The following is a 12,900-nucleotide window of genomic DNA, read 5'->3' as shown; positions in this document are numbered from 1 at the left end:
TTCACCAGGGTAACCAATGTAGAGTCTTTGTGTCTAGCTAATAAATGGTGTAGCCTTTTTTGCCACAAAGGTAACCAAAGAGAATGCCTAATTTTTCATGCATCATGTCGAGCTTGGTCGAAGTACGAACATTTTGTGCAAAACAAAGGCAAGTAAATATCGGGAGGTGAGAGTAATCCGGGGGAGAGCATACCAAATCTCATGTGGAGATTTGTAGGAAAGAATGATGGAAGACACATTATACAATAATTTATCTAATATTCATATAGAGAGGATCTAAATAGTGATTTTTCAATAGCATTGGATTGTATTGACCAAAACTCACATCCATCTAAAACCTCTAGCGTTAGCAGATTTGACCAGTGATAAGTTATTCACAAGTTTCGAACTCCAAATCATAATCTAAACAGATAGAGGTTGTTGAAGGAACAAAAATGATAAAGAAGGCGAAGGGTCCGCCAAACCCTGAACCTTCCGCCAAACCATGAACCTTGGATTCCATCGTTTTTATTCATGTTTAGTCCGCCTATTTTGATTGTTTTTTTTGTCCCTAGGTACCTGTGAATCTGGAGTATTGCTCTCATCAACAGTCCAAATTTTGATATTCCAAAATGGGTTTAACAATCCCAGCAAAATACTTTGATTTTTCCTCTTCCTCCGAACTCTCTGGTGAGTTCTTTAAAACTTCCAAACCTAGGTTTTTCTTTCTTCCAATCCTAGGTTTTCTTCTTTCTTCCATTACATCTTTATAACAAAACATGAATAAAACAGAGGAGATGGAAGGAATTGAAGCAGCTTATCCCAATATGTTTTAATTATTGGTCAGTGTGCTTCCAATTCTATTCATCCTACAAACTTCTTTTCTCTTCTTATGTTGTAGTAATCCTACTCACAAACCAAAAATGAAAATCAACTAATAAGGACTACTTTTAAGGAATTCATGGTAGTTCATTTTGTCATCTCTACCCCAAAGAATTATCCACTATCATTTCTCAAGTTTTCTCATGACAATATGTTCTTATGGAATGAATTTTTCGGTATTTATTCGCCGAAACTTTGAGACGGATAATACATATTTTCAAGAAATTTACTCCTACTTCTTATGCAAAAACTCTCTCACTCTTTCAAAGGACATGATTACAAGGAAAAAAGCAAACAAAAGAAAGCCATTTATTGAGACATTTAATTGATGAGTGAATTACAGGACCCAAACCAATTACTACATTGTATCAGAGCAAAAGCCCATTTGTAAACCTCCTCTTTTTACAATCAACAAAAAAAGAAAAAGAACAAGATTTTAATCCACAAGAACTAATTTCACACTGCACCAAAATAAGAACAAACCGATCTCTTCCTCGAAATCAACTAGACAAAATCAACAGAACCATCCATAGTTGTGACCAAAGCACATTAATTGCTCATCTTCATCTACTAGTAGAACATAACGTAAAGCAACTTCGTGAACATGAGAACAGTGAAACAATAGTGAAGCCCTACGTGATTCTCAAAATCCACATTCTCTCTTAACCATTTTATTAAAAGAACGTCAAGAATACAATTAAGAAGGAAAACAACAGATCTGTTATAAGGGTTCACATTTTGTCCATTGGAACGATGAAGACCCAATTTAGGGTTCTTATGATGAAATCCTCCTACGTTAGGGGATTCGACAGGTGGTGACTGATAACCAGTAGGAACTTCATTATCTTGACCATCATTAGAATCAAGAATATTAATCTCACCACCATAAACAGAGTAATTGAGAAGAGACCCAATTCCATGAACCACAATTGCTTCATTCTTGTATATATCAGGATGAGTAATAACAATATCATCGATCGTAAAATTCAAGATTGAGTTGTTTGTGACAAGAATTGTATTGTTAGGTAATAGTGTTGGGATTCTTGAACCAACTTGGAAGGTTTCAAGGAGAGAGAAAGTGAGTAGTTGTGGGATGCTATGGTAAGCCATGATTGATGGATCAAATTTGGAATATGAGATATCGAAGAGAGGGTTGTTATCATCAGTTGGGATGAAAAGAGTTGCAGAAGAGATTGGGAATGATGATGGGTAAGTTTCAGAGAGAAGTTTAGCCCAATAATTGAAACCCCCATTGTTGATTAAAACTTCAACAATGCATTGAAGTTGTTCTTGAGATTGTGGTGTTTCAGCCATGGAGAATGTGATTAGGAGAGAAGAGATCAAGAAAACAACCAGGAAATTAGTATTAGAGTAGTGGGTAGCCATTGAAGAAGACTTTAGAGAAGAAGAGAGATGATCTTTCAATTTTCAGTAGACAGATTAATGAAATTATAGAGAGAGAAACAATGAGAGAGAAGTATGAAACAGAGGAGAAGAGTGTGTGTATATATATATACAAATAAAAGTCTTGAAGAAGAGAGCTAACAACTTTATAACTGAAATAACTGTATTTGTAACTAACTTATTCAGTTAATGTGAAGGACTGGAAATTGTTTTTAGTGCAAGTTGTTTCCCATTTACACGCAAAAGACCCTGGAAATTGTTTGCAAGGCTCTGCAAAGACTTTGCAAGGCTCTGCAAAGACTTTGCAAGGCTCTGCAAAGACTTTGCAAGGCTATGCAAAGGGTTTGCAAGGCACTGCAATCACTTTGCAAGACACTGCAAGGAGTTTGCAATCTATTCAAAACATGTAAAGATAATATGAAAATAAAATACACAAACATTTTTCAAAATATAATTATAATAAATACCTTCAATTTCTCAACCAATTAACAAAAATATTCATTTATTCATCAAAATATTCATATCGAAGAGACAAATTTAAACTTTTTTCCTTTTTTTGACCAACAGTAATTCTCATCAGAAATGATATCAACAACTAACTTTGCTCTAAGTTTTGTCATCTCAGATGGTTTGATCTGCATTCCTTCAAAATCACCACCCTTCGTAATATTTGCAATAAACTAACACACGTATAAAGCACAATCCACTCTGTAAAGAAAAGACAAGTCATTGAGTTGATAAATAACCAAAAGCATTACTTGCTATAATAAAAAAATGATGCTTTTATACTTACGAAGTTTCTAATTGTTGTGGACAGTGTACTTGCGTTCTCATTATTCGCGAAAGAGGTTTTGGACGTGAATTATGGCTACCATAAGCATACAAAAGACAGGCATCTACAATATGTATCTACAATATAAAACAAATACTTAGTTTACATGGAGTTTTCAATGCTCCGTAATCACTTTGCAAGGCTCTGAGTATGCAATCTATTTAACACAAACATGAAAATAAAAAGAAGACAAACACCAAGGGTTGAAATTTACCACTCTCTTTGCATACGTGAAAAATTTGTCGGGCTTTCTCTTAAGATCTTCATTTTCATAGTGTGCCATCATGGAGTTCAAGTGATACCATTTCCAAGGATTCATAGTCAATACCAAAAGCGACCAATGATAACCACTGAGGTCATTCTTTGACTTCGGATGATTGATTGGGAATATCAGCATTTCAGAGGAATCATCAAATGTTGATAATTTTGATTGAAGTCTATCGGTTCTCTTGGGAAGCTATTAAAAAATATTAATAGAAGCATGTAAGTATTCTTTGCAAGGCTCTGCAAAGTGCTTGGCTATGCAAATACTTTGCAAGGCTATGCAAATACTTTGCAAGCTTATGGATACATAACTTTTTAGTATACACGAGAACAAATATGAATATAAATCAAGTGTACTTAAACATATTAATAAAAAATTTAAAGATACTCACACAATCGAAGTGGTGGATGTATGAGAACTTCCTCTCCGTCCCTTCTTTCATCAATTTCCAAACAAAAAAATCTATTACAGATCCATTTACAAAAGAATTTGCGAGAAGTTCTTCTAGTTGTTCAACATTTATGTTGATCCATTCCTTTTGAAAACACCACACAAGATCGCTACAGAATTACACACAAAAAGTTAAGTTATTTGAGAAAAATTATAACCTTCTGAAAATAAAGAAATTGATGATTACCTTTTTCGATAAGCATACCAATCTTTCATGATTATATTTTTTTCTTCCGCTGTTAGCATTTTGAAATTTCGCCACCGGCTTAAGTTTAACATTTTTCCAGCTTCAAGAGGTGGATCCTCAAAGTCCTCATCATCCGAGTCATCATCAATTGAAACCATCCCCTTTTCAGTCACTGTTATTTCCATTGAAGTGTCATTTGGCTTTTTCAGTTTCTTCATCTTTTCAACATAAACAAAAAGTGGGTCTTCTAGTTTCTTTCTCTTCGGGCGTGCCTTAACCCCTCTTTCGATGGACCCCTTAGCAATGTTATTCTTCATTTCAACAAGTGTTTCAACCATTTCAACTATTTCTTCAGTAACTTCAGCATCGCTTTCTGTTTCTTCGTCATCTTCGTTGTTTACCTCATTTTCTTCATTTTCATCTTTTTTTGCTAAATCTATTTGCTTACATCGTTGATGGCACCTGATTCTTTTGTCATCTCTGCGCCGATGTTCTTGCAACTGTTTTCTTCTCTTTCTTGCTCTTTACCCTTATCTTCTTCAATCTTTTCGGATTCAGATTCTTCTGCATCTTTGCTGCTGCCCTCTTCATCCTCCTCATAATCTTTTTCTCTCTCCTCATTCATTTCTCCCCCATGATGATTTTCTGGACGTTTTTCTAGTAACAACATTCATTCGTTCAATTCTCTTACTTCTTTTTTAAGCATACTGATTTCATTCTCTTGACTATTCAGTCTTTCCATCAAAGTTTCTATTGTTGCTCTAGATGGAACATTCACTCGTTGCACCGGTGAGCTTTCGTTCTTTTCAGTTCCTTCCAAAATGTTCGAAGAAGAGAGTAAATGTCTTTCTTCATCAGAAATTTCTAGACACTCATCATAAACCTGCATTGATGTTATTGTAATTAATATCTACATTCATGCTAAAGTGCAACACAAAAGAGATTTAAAACGAAAGAGCTTTACAAGGCCTTGCAAGTATGTTATTTTAATGAAAAGATCTTACATTACAAAAGATAACCAAAGGAATAACAATAACAGGCAGTAAAAACATAACAAAAAAAATCTTACATCTTTGCTCCTTATATTGTCGAGATCAAATTCTTTCAATGTGGATTGTAATGTAAAAAGATCCCACCTAGCAACCTGAGGAGTCAATGTTGATTCCCTTTTATCTTTTCCATGATGTTAACTCTTTCGCAAAAAAATACTATAAAAAGATGACGACTCATGAGAAAACATTTTGTAATAAAATAGGAAAGAACAGAAAGGTAAATATGATTAGAAACTTACCAAAAGAGATATTGCACACCCAGGTAGATGTGAGTTTTTGTCACATTTTGACAATTTGTCCATCAAATCTTTATGTATATCAGCTGCCCAATTGATTGATTTCATAGTATCAAAATCAATGACAGCATTAAGTACATTCTGTGGTATAACTCCTGGACCACTTGCATAAAAAAGTGATGCTAGCATGTAGAGTATCAACATCGTAGCAAAATCTTGATCATGATTTTCATCTCTATCTTCTGAATTTTTTGCATGGTGAAACAAACAATCGTAGATATTTGATTTTTTTAATTCTCCTAATTGATTGAAATGTTCACGGACAAAGTCAGAATTTTTTGGATTTCCTCTTGCTAGATTTGTACTTCCTCGATTTGGAACTCCAAACAATAGTGCAAAATCATCTGCCGTAAACTTTATCTTTCGGCCTCCTATGTTGAAATGCAAACTATTGAAATCAAAAAAATTGAGTACTTTATCCACAAAACTAGCAATTTTGTCTTTATTGCTACTAGTAATTAAATTCTTAAAAATCAGTTCAAAAAATCCTCCCAAATGGCGTCTCCTTGAGTATCTCCATAGTGGTTACGGTTATCGAACCCTTCAAATCGGATATGCAGTTGCATTATCCATTTAAGCCTGATCGAACTGATAATTTTCTTTCTACGACGGCTTTAGCATTTGATCCCTTTGTTTTTTGTTTGTTTCTGCTTTACCCATATTGTCCATCAAAAGAATTTTATGGTTAGTCAAGAGATTAGTAACCTTACAAAGATATTGTAGGATTGTCTAATTATAGAACATAAATTAAATTAAACAAGGTGTTTGCAAGGCTCTGCAAAGTCTTTGCAAGGCTCCGCAAAGACTTTGCAAGGCTCTGCAAGGTTCTTGCAAGGCTCTGCAAGGTTCTTGCAAGGCTCTGCTAGGTGCTTGCAAGACTCTGCAAGGTGCTTGCAAGGCCTTGCAAGGTCTTTGCAAGGCAATACAAAGTGTTTGCAAGCTCATTTGATCGCTTTAGCATCCTGGATTTGAAAAATAGGAGAACACTTATCAAATCTTCTTCTCGGCATGTTATTCACTCTCATAACATAGTTTAATAAACACCTTCATTTCATGAAGGAGCTTCGAAGTACAATCATGATGATTAGTTACAACAAGACTTGGTTGTTTCATTTCAATGCTTTATCCACTTGGAAGCCAAATCATTAAACTTCTAGGGAAGATATCAATAAATAGCATTACACTTTTAAGAGAAGATATTTCTTTGGGGAATATCATCCAACAACTTACGTGCTTCAAACAAGAACAAAATGAAATCGAGATTGGGTTTGTTGCTAATGGTCGGTGGGAAGTTGAGATGGGGTTTGAAGAAGCCCTAGAATCATCAATTTTAATTCTAGGGTTTCCAGATATGCACACAGGAACAAAATGAAATCGATTTGGAACTCCAAACAATAAAATGAAATTTAACAATTTGGAATTATCTAATAACAAGTCAGAAATAAAGTGAATATCTAGGGTTAGAGAAATAAATGAAATCGAAACAAACTACATTGAAAATAAAGAAGATTGAGATTGAGAGTAATTAGGTCGTACATTGTTCTTGAAGATTGAGAAGAGAGAATGCCTCAGCCAACCCTAGCCATCTTTAGAAACGAGAGAGAACGACGAAGTTGGAGAGAGAAAGACGGGAGGGAAAGAGGGAAAATCTAATTTTCTGCTTAAGGGTAAGTTGGTCTTTTCACTATCATAGTAAATTACCTAATTGCCACAAGGGAGGTGAAGGCTAAAAAAGTTTGATGAAACTTTTTTAACCAAAATCATAATTTTTTAGGGAGTTTTGGCCAAATTTCCCTTTGAATGAATACAAATGTTAAATAGCTCAGCATTTTATAGAGTTACTAGAATTTAGATGAATTACTTGCTAATAAAGAATCTTTACAAATCATGTCATCTAAGAATAAGAAAGGAAACGGCTCTCATCTATTTTAGTTATAAATTGACTGCCATTTTCTTTCGCTTTTGATAAGTATTGTAAAGAAAGTAGTTATAGCGCTGGGTGGTTTAGCATTGTACCAATATAACATTGTCACTTACTTGTGTCTTAATTTGAGAGGGCAAGTCATCATGATTTGCTATTCCTATAAAAAAGAACACAACAACAGTAAATTAAAAACCTCATATAACAACTACTTCAGGAAACTTAAAAAAATGCCTAGGAAAGAAAATATATATAGTATTATAAAGAATATCATACTTAGTGATGAGCAACACACAGGAACAGCTCCATGCCAATCCTATTAGAAGAGAGACCATTAATTAGAAGAAACATTATTAATATATCAATAAAGAAAAGAACTTGTTCAAGTAAAACTCAAAATTATTATGATACTTCACTTCAAAAAAATAAAAGAAAGAGACGATAAGCTAGTTCATGACTACCTGATCTCTTATGTTGATGATCTTCTTGAAAATTTGGAGAAATTTTATGTAAGACATTTGAGGTTTAGGTGGGAGAAGAAAAACGTTTCAGATTTAGGTATATAGAAGGTAAAAAATATTATAAGAAAATGAAACGAGGGAGTGGGATATTTATTGAAGAGAGTTAGGGTTTCTATGTAGCAGCTGGTGCCGAGAAATGGTTCGTAGGTGGACATTTAGCTGAATGGTAAAGTTAGAGAGAAAAAATGGAGAGGAGTCAAGTTTCTATAGGCACCCCCTTCCACTCCCTCTTTTTCACAAATCAAAGTCAACGAGTAAGCCTGGTCAAGAAGTCTCTCTAATGGTAAAGAAGTCTCTTTTTTACAAATCAAAGGCCCACTCATATAATAGGTATTTAATAATTGGGTTAATACTATTTTGGCCCCCTAAAGATGACCAACTCGCCAAAATAGCCCCCCAAAGATGACCAACTTCTAATATAGTCACCTAAATCACTTTTCTGTCTACTTTACTAGGGGTGGGAATCGATCCGGACCGGTCGGTACCGGGCTCTAACTTCATCGAACCGGTCGACTCGGACATAAACTATTGGTGACCACCTATTTACTCGGGCCGACTCAGACGGTCACTCTCAAGAATTCTTTGTCCATTGACCGTCCAAGACCGTTTATTTTACCGGGCCAGTCGGACACCGGACGGTCTCGGTCCGGGCTTTCCAATAAATTTACTCAATTCAGAACTTTATTTTTATTACCACAAACCAAATTACTTACAAATGAAGATGTTTAGCCAAGAAATCAAAAGTAAATATAAAAAAGAAAAAACACAGTATCATTATTTGACAAGATATAATTAAGCCATGCACTAATGTTTGGTCTTCCAGAGGACTATATGACTATAGCCAATGACCATCATATATTCATATGTCTATAAAATTCAACGGTCAACTTCTAAAAATGGGGACAGTTTAGTCGGTCAACCTATTCGGTCACTCGTACCGGTCGGTTAGCGGTCGGTCCTTCGACATAGAATTTTGACCGTGACCGTCCGTCAATTCTTTCGGGCCGGTCGGACACTGACCGTTATGACCATCGGGTGTCCATGGACACTTTTTATCTCGGTCGAAAGGGTCGGGTAGCGGTCTTCCGGATCTTTTTCCCACCCCTATACTTTACCGTCCAATATTAGTTTCTCTTTTTGTCATTACCAATTCTACCCTGCTGACATTGATTTGTCCAATATTTATGGTCCCAAGAACATTAAATTTCATTATTAAATTTCACCTTTCACTTAACAATAACTTTTTTAAAACTTTTTGTTAGTTCTTCTTCTATCTCTATCCACATCTCTATATTTGTATCTTCATCTCTATTATCATCACATTCAACATTTTCTTTTTAGATTTTTTTCGAAATCACTTTTTTTTTTTAATTTCATTCTCTCATGAATCACCACTCTTGCAGGTTGAAGATTGATCAGATGCTAAATAAAAAGTAAAGATATGTTATTTTGGTACATTATAGGGATACATTCATTTATTTTTGTGTGATGAAGAATTTCCTAATTCAAAATGCATCGTATTGGAGTTACTAAATCATCATCCTTAATAAGTTCCTAAGTTTCACCAAGGTCATATCTATTTGGACCAGATCCATCACCTTTTCTTTAACTTGAACAAGGGAATCAAGCTACTAAACTCTTTTCAAAATCAACTACTCCATTAATATCAACCATCATCAGTAAATGGGTGTTTCAAAAACACCTAATCTGGATAAAGAAAGTATGGAGAATCAAAAAAAGTCATAGCAATCATAATTAATAATAAAGATGAAAATATATCCAGACAATATTAAATATTAATCGACTTAGAATACACTAAATATTAAAGAATGATGATGATGGTGGTGGTGGTGGTGGTGTTGTGGTGGTGGTGGTGGTGGTGGTGGTAGTGGTAGTGGTGACGACAATGAAGAAGATAAAAAAGGTGTTAAAGATGATGATGGTAATGAAGGAGGGAAATAGGAAGATCTTAAGATAATGGAGGATGGGATAGAATTAATAGGGAGAAAGCAAATTATTTGTTGAAAGAAAATAAGAATTTATTAATGAAGGATATAACATGGTGATTAATGATCTGGAGACTATAAATATGGGGAATAATGTCAGAAGGGTAAAATTGGTAATAGATAAAAATGTAATGTCTGACGGTAATTAGACGAAAAAGTAATTTAGGTGGCTAGTTTGGAAGCTAGTCATCTTTTGGGGGCCATTTTGGTGAGTTGGTCATCTTTAGGGGGCCAAAATGGAATTAACCCTTAATAATTTTAATTCATTATGTAAACTGTCTAAAATAGCCGCACTTCAAAAAAAACTCTCAAATACATATCCCTCCTGTTTTTCGCCCAAAAGTCTTGTCAAAACTTTCCATCTTCATCACAGAATTTGTTATATATTCAAAAGAAAGAAAATATTTTTCCATTATAGTTATTCCATTCTCTCCCTTCTCTCGAACACTGTTGTTCCTTTCTCTCTTAACCAAAGCTTTATGCTCATTTGTCTCTCTTATACTCTTTTTTTCTCTTTCTGTAAACCGAAGCTTTCACTCAGTGTCTTTGTGCTTCAAATCGGTGCCTCTCTTCAGGTGTAAAGGTGAAACGAAGGGTGGTTAGAGGGTTGGCAAACAGATATGACGGTTTGCTAAGCGTATCACTGTTTGGGTGAGATTTACTATGCGATGCGTATTGGGATCACAAGCTAGCCCGATGGACGATGATGACGACGGGAGAGTTACGGAAGCTCTTATCGGGGTATTACGTGGATCCATGTTACACTGCATTAGTCAAACGTTCGATAAGGCGCCGCCTGCCTACATACTAACAAAGGTCGAACTGCTCTTCCTAGCCGAATAGTAGGTGAACCCGACTGAGGGTGTATTCAGTCATGATCTTGGTAAGCTAGAAAAATTATCTTGTTATATTGTCTTATTTGGTGTTCGTATTGATATCTCTGTATATATGTAACACTTATAACTATTGATATATTAAATTGTTGATGTGTGTGGTGCGGGTAGGATGTCTAGGTATCCTACTGAGCTGACCTTCGGATTATCTCATTCCTATTTGTTTTTGTTCAGTTGCAGGTATTAGTGACCTGGAGTGACACAGTTTACTTCGATGGCTCACATTATGTAAGAATATAATTTCTATTATATTTTCAACTTACGATTTCATCACGGCGTTAATATTATATATGTATCATCTAGAATAGTTAGGATCGTTCTCTCGCTTGTTTGTGATTGTACACATGTAAATAGTATGCAAGCTATTACTTTGAATTTGATGTTATTGATAGGTTGGAGTTTATGAAAACATATATGAATGTTGACAAATTTTTCAAGTTTGATGTGTTCAATTTATAGAGAAGATTCTGTCCAAATTCGGTCTCTTCTGTGAATTGTTCATATACATGAATTCAAGTTGTTTTTCTCTTTATGAAAACTATTTTGGATTACACATTTTCCAAACATATTTTCAAAGGTTTCAATTATATTTGATTTTTTGCTGCGTTTGTTCTTGATTTGTAACCCGTGATGAGAGTTTTGGATTGGGTTTATATTTGAAACTGGTTTGAGTGAGTATTATACCGAGTTTCTTTTATAAACTATCTGGCAAACCTTGATTCAGAACACGGGGCGTCACAATTGGTATCAGAGCATAAGTACGTGCATTGGGCCGACTGACATCAGAACATACTTTTGAGCGCTAGTGTGTAACTAAAAGTACCAAGGCTTGTTATATCCGTAAAAACTTCAAGATAAAATATGAAAAGATAATAATATTGTTGATTTTCTTTTGTTCTTATTTGAGATTTTAAGATTTTGATTTTACCTTTGCTGACTTTTATGTGCTCAGCACATCTGAGTCAGGCCTTCGTGAAGGATCACTCAGATAACATAATGTGAGTAAGGTTCATTTAACGGTAAGTTACTTACATTATAACCTTGTTTTCTGAGCACATTGCCTGCAGAAGATAGTGATGATACTGGACCGAGCTTTTCTAAGGTACGAATTGCATTCATATTAGGCTTAGGTTCGTAGCATTGGTTGGTTGTGGATGGACTTCTGTGATTTTCATTACCTACTTCTGTGATTTTCTTTTCCAAAAAAAAACGTAGATTACGAATATGTAGTGAGACCTTTCTTGTTTTAGGGTTTAATTAGATTGCTTCAAACCCTAAGTCCACCCTTAGACATTTATAATGGAATATAAACCCTAGTTTTAGATTTTTTTTAGAAGAAAATTGGGGACTATTCCTAATCTTATGAATGAAGTTCAACTATCATAAAATACACAAAATGCATGAAACAAATTGTCTTTTCCTCTAAAACCGTATATCGATCTGGACTAATCAGATAATTAATATCTAGGGCTCTCACTGACCTCTTCCGAAATCTCAAATTGCTCAAATTCAATAACAAACAGCTAGAAATCAAAATTATGAAGTTATCAGCAGGAAAAATGAAAGCAAATGTTTATGAAGAACCCTAGATTAGTTGATTACTTGTTTATGAAGAACCCTAGATTTCAGTTTGAAGTTTGAATCTTCAATTTATACAAGCATTAGAGAGAGATGATGATGTTAGAGAAGTTGAGAAGGAGAAACTGATGAATTCCTCTCATCAATTCATGGTTTGATCTCTCTCTCTCTCTGATTCCTCTCGGTTGAAGTTCAGAACGCTCTTTCTCTCTTTAGTTCTTCGGTTCTTCCTTGTTCAAAGTAAAAAAAGGACCCCTGACTGCTTTTACTAAAGTAACCCTTCATTTGAAAAAATTAACAGAACTACCCATGACTGCAGCCAGACGTAGTCTCTTAATGCCTCCGCCCTTGAATCTACGTTTCTTTTTTGGATAGAGAAGGCAACGTAGGTGTTGAAACCGCAAGTTTGTAAACTAGCAGATCAATGAAAAACTCAAAGCCTACTCCGGACCTAAACGAAATCAACGATTTTTATTCTCAAGTAGAGTAATCTCTCTTTCTCTCTCTTGATAAAACAAATGAACATTAGGGTCATATTAACATAAATATATCTCAATTATTAGCTTGTTAGTTTCTGGGTTTATACCAGAATCAAGATCATCATTTAGACATTTTTTTTATACAGCGGTACTAA

The 12,900-nt window shown here is 34.7% G+C and overlaps 1 protein-coding gene across 2 annotated transcripts; it reads right to left on the bottom strand.

The window, feature by feature from the left end:
• Positions 1-2,704: 2,704 nt before the first annotated feature.
• Positions 2,705-7,942, bottom strand: LOC147556553 (uncharacterized). 2 transcript variants are annotated; one of them, XM_086664563.1, is made up of 10 exons: positions 7,730-7,942; positions 7,545-7,584; positions 7,385-7,428; positions 5,291-5,994; positions 5,069-5,207; positions 4,000-4,882; positions 3,754-3,922; positions 3,312-3,554; positions 3,059-3,174; positions 2,705-2,973 (listed from the first exon to the last, which is right to left on the bottom strand). In XM_086664563.1, exons 6-10 carry the CDS (start codon positions 4,335-4,337, stop codon positions 2,946-2,948), a joined length of 894 nt encoding a protein of 297 aa, XP_086520689.1. In that variant the 5' UTR covers positions 4,338-4,882; positions 5,069-5,207; positions 5,291-5,994; positions 7,385-7,428; positions 7,545-7,584; positions 7,730-7,942; the 3' UTR covers positions 2,705-2,945. The 2 variants fall into 2 exon arrangements, with proteins under 2 accessions (XP_086520689.1, XP_086520690.1); XM_086664564.1 differs by having other exon boundaries at positions 5,069-5,143.
• Positions 7,943-12,900: the final 4,958 nt, after the last annotated feature.

This window comes from Eschscholzia californica, unplaced genomic scaffold (genome assembly GCF_041429995.1).
Source record: "Eschscholzia californica isolate CP2 unplaced genomic scaffold, dmEscCali1.0.p SCAF_2, whole genome shotgun sequence".
Classification (NCBI taxonomy): Eukaryota; Viridiplantae; Streptophyta; class Magnoliopsida; order Ranunculales; family Papaveraceae; genus Eschscholzia; species Eschscholzia californica.
Note: the sequence above shows the minus strand (reverse complement) of the source record. Positions and strands in the feature narration are given on the sequence as shown.

Excerpts from the sequence above, each read along its gene's own strand:
- LOC147556553 (XM_086664563.1), bottom strand. The coding sequence starts at position 4,337 with ATGGTTGAAACACTTGTTGAAATGAAGAATAACATTGCTAAGGGGTCC. Across the intron at positions 3,923-3,999 it reads TGGTATGCTTATCGAAAAAG|CGATCTTGTGTGGTGTTTTC; the intron begins GTAATCATCAAT and ends GTAATTCTGTAG. Across the intron at positions 3,555-3,753 it reads ACATCCACCACTTCGATTGT|CTTCCCAAGAGAACCGATAG; the intron begins GTGAGTATCTTT and ends ATTTTTTAATAG.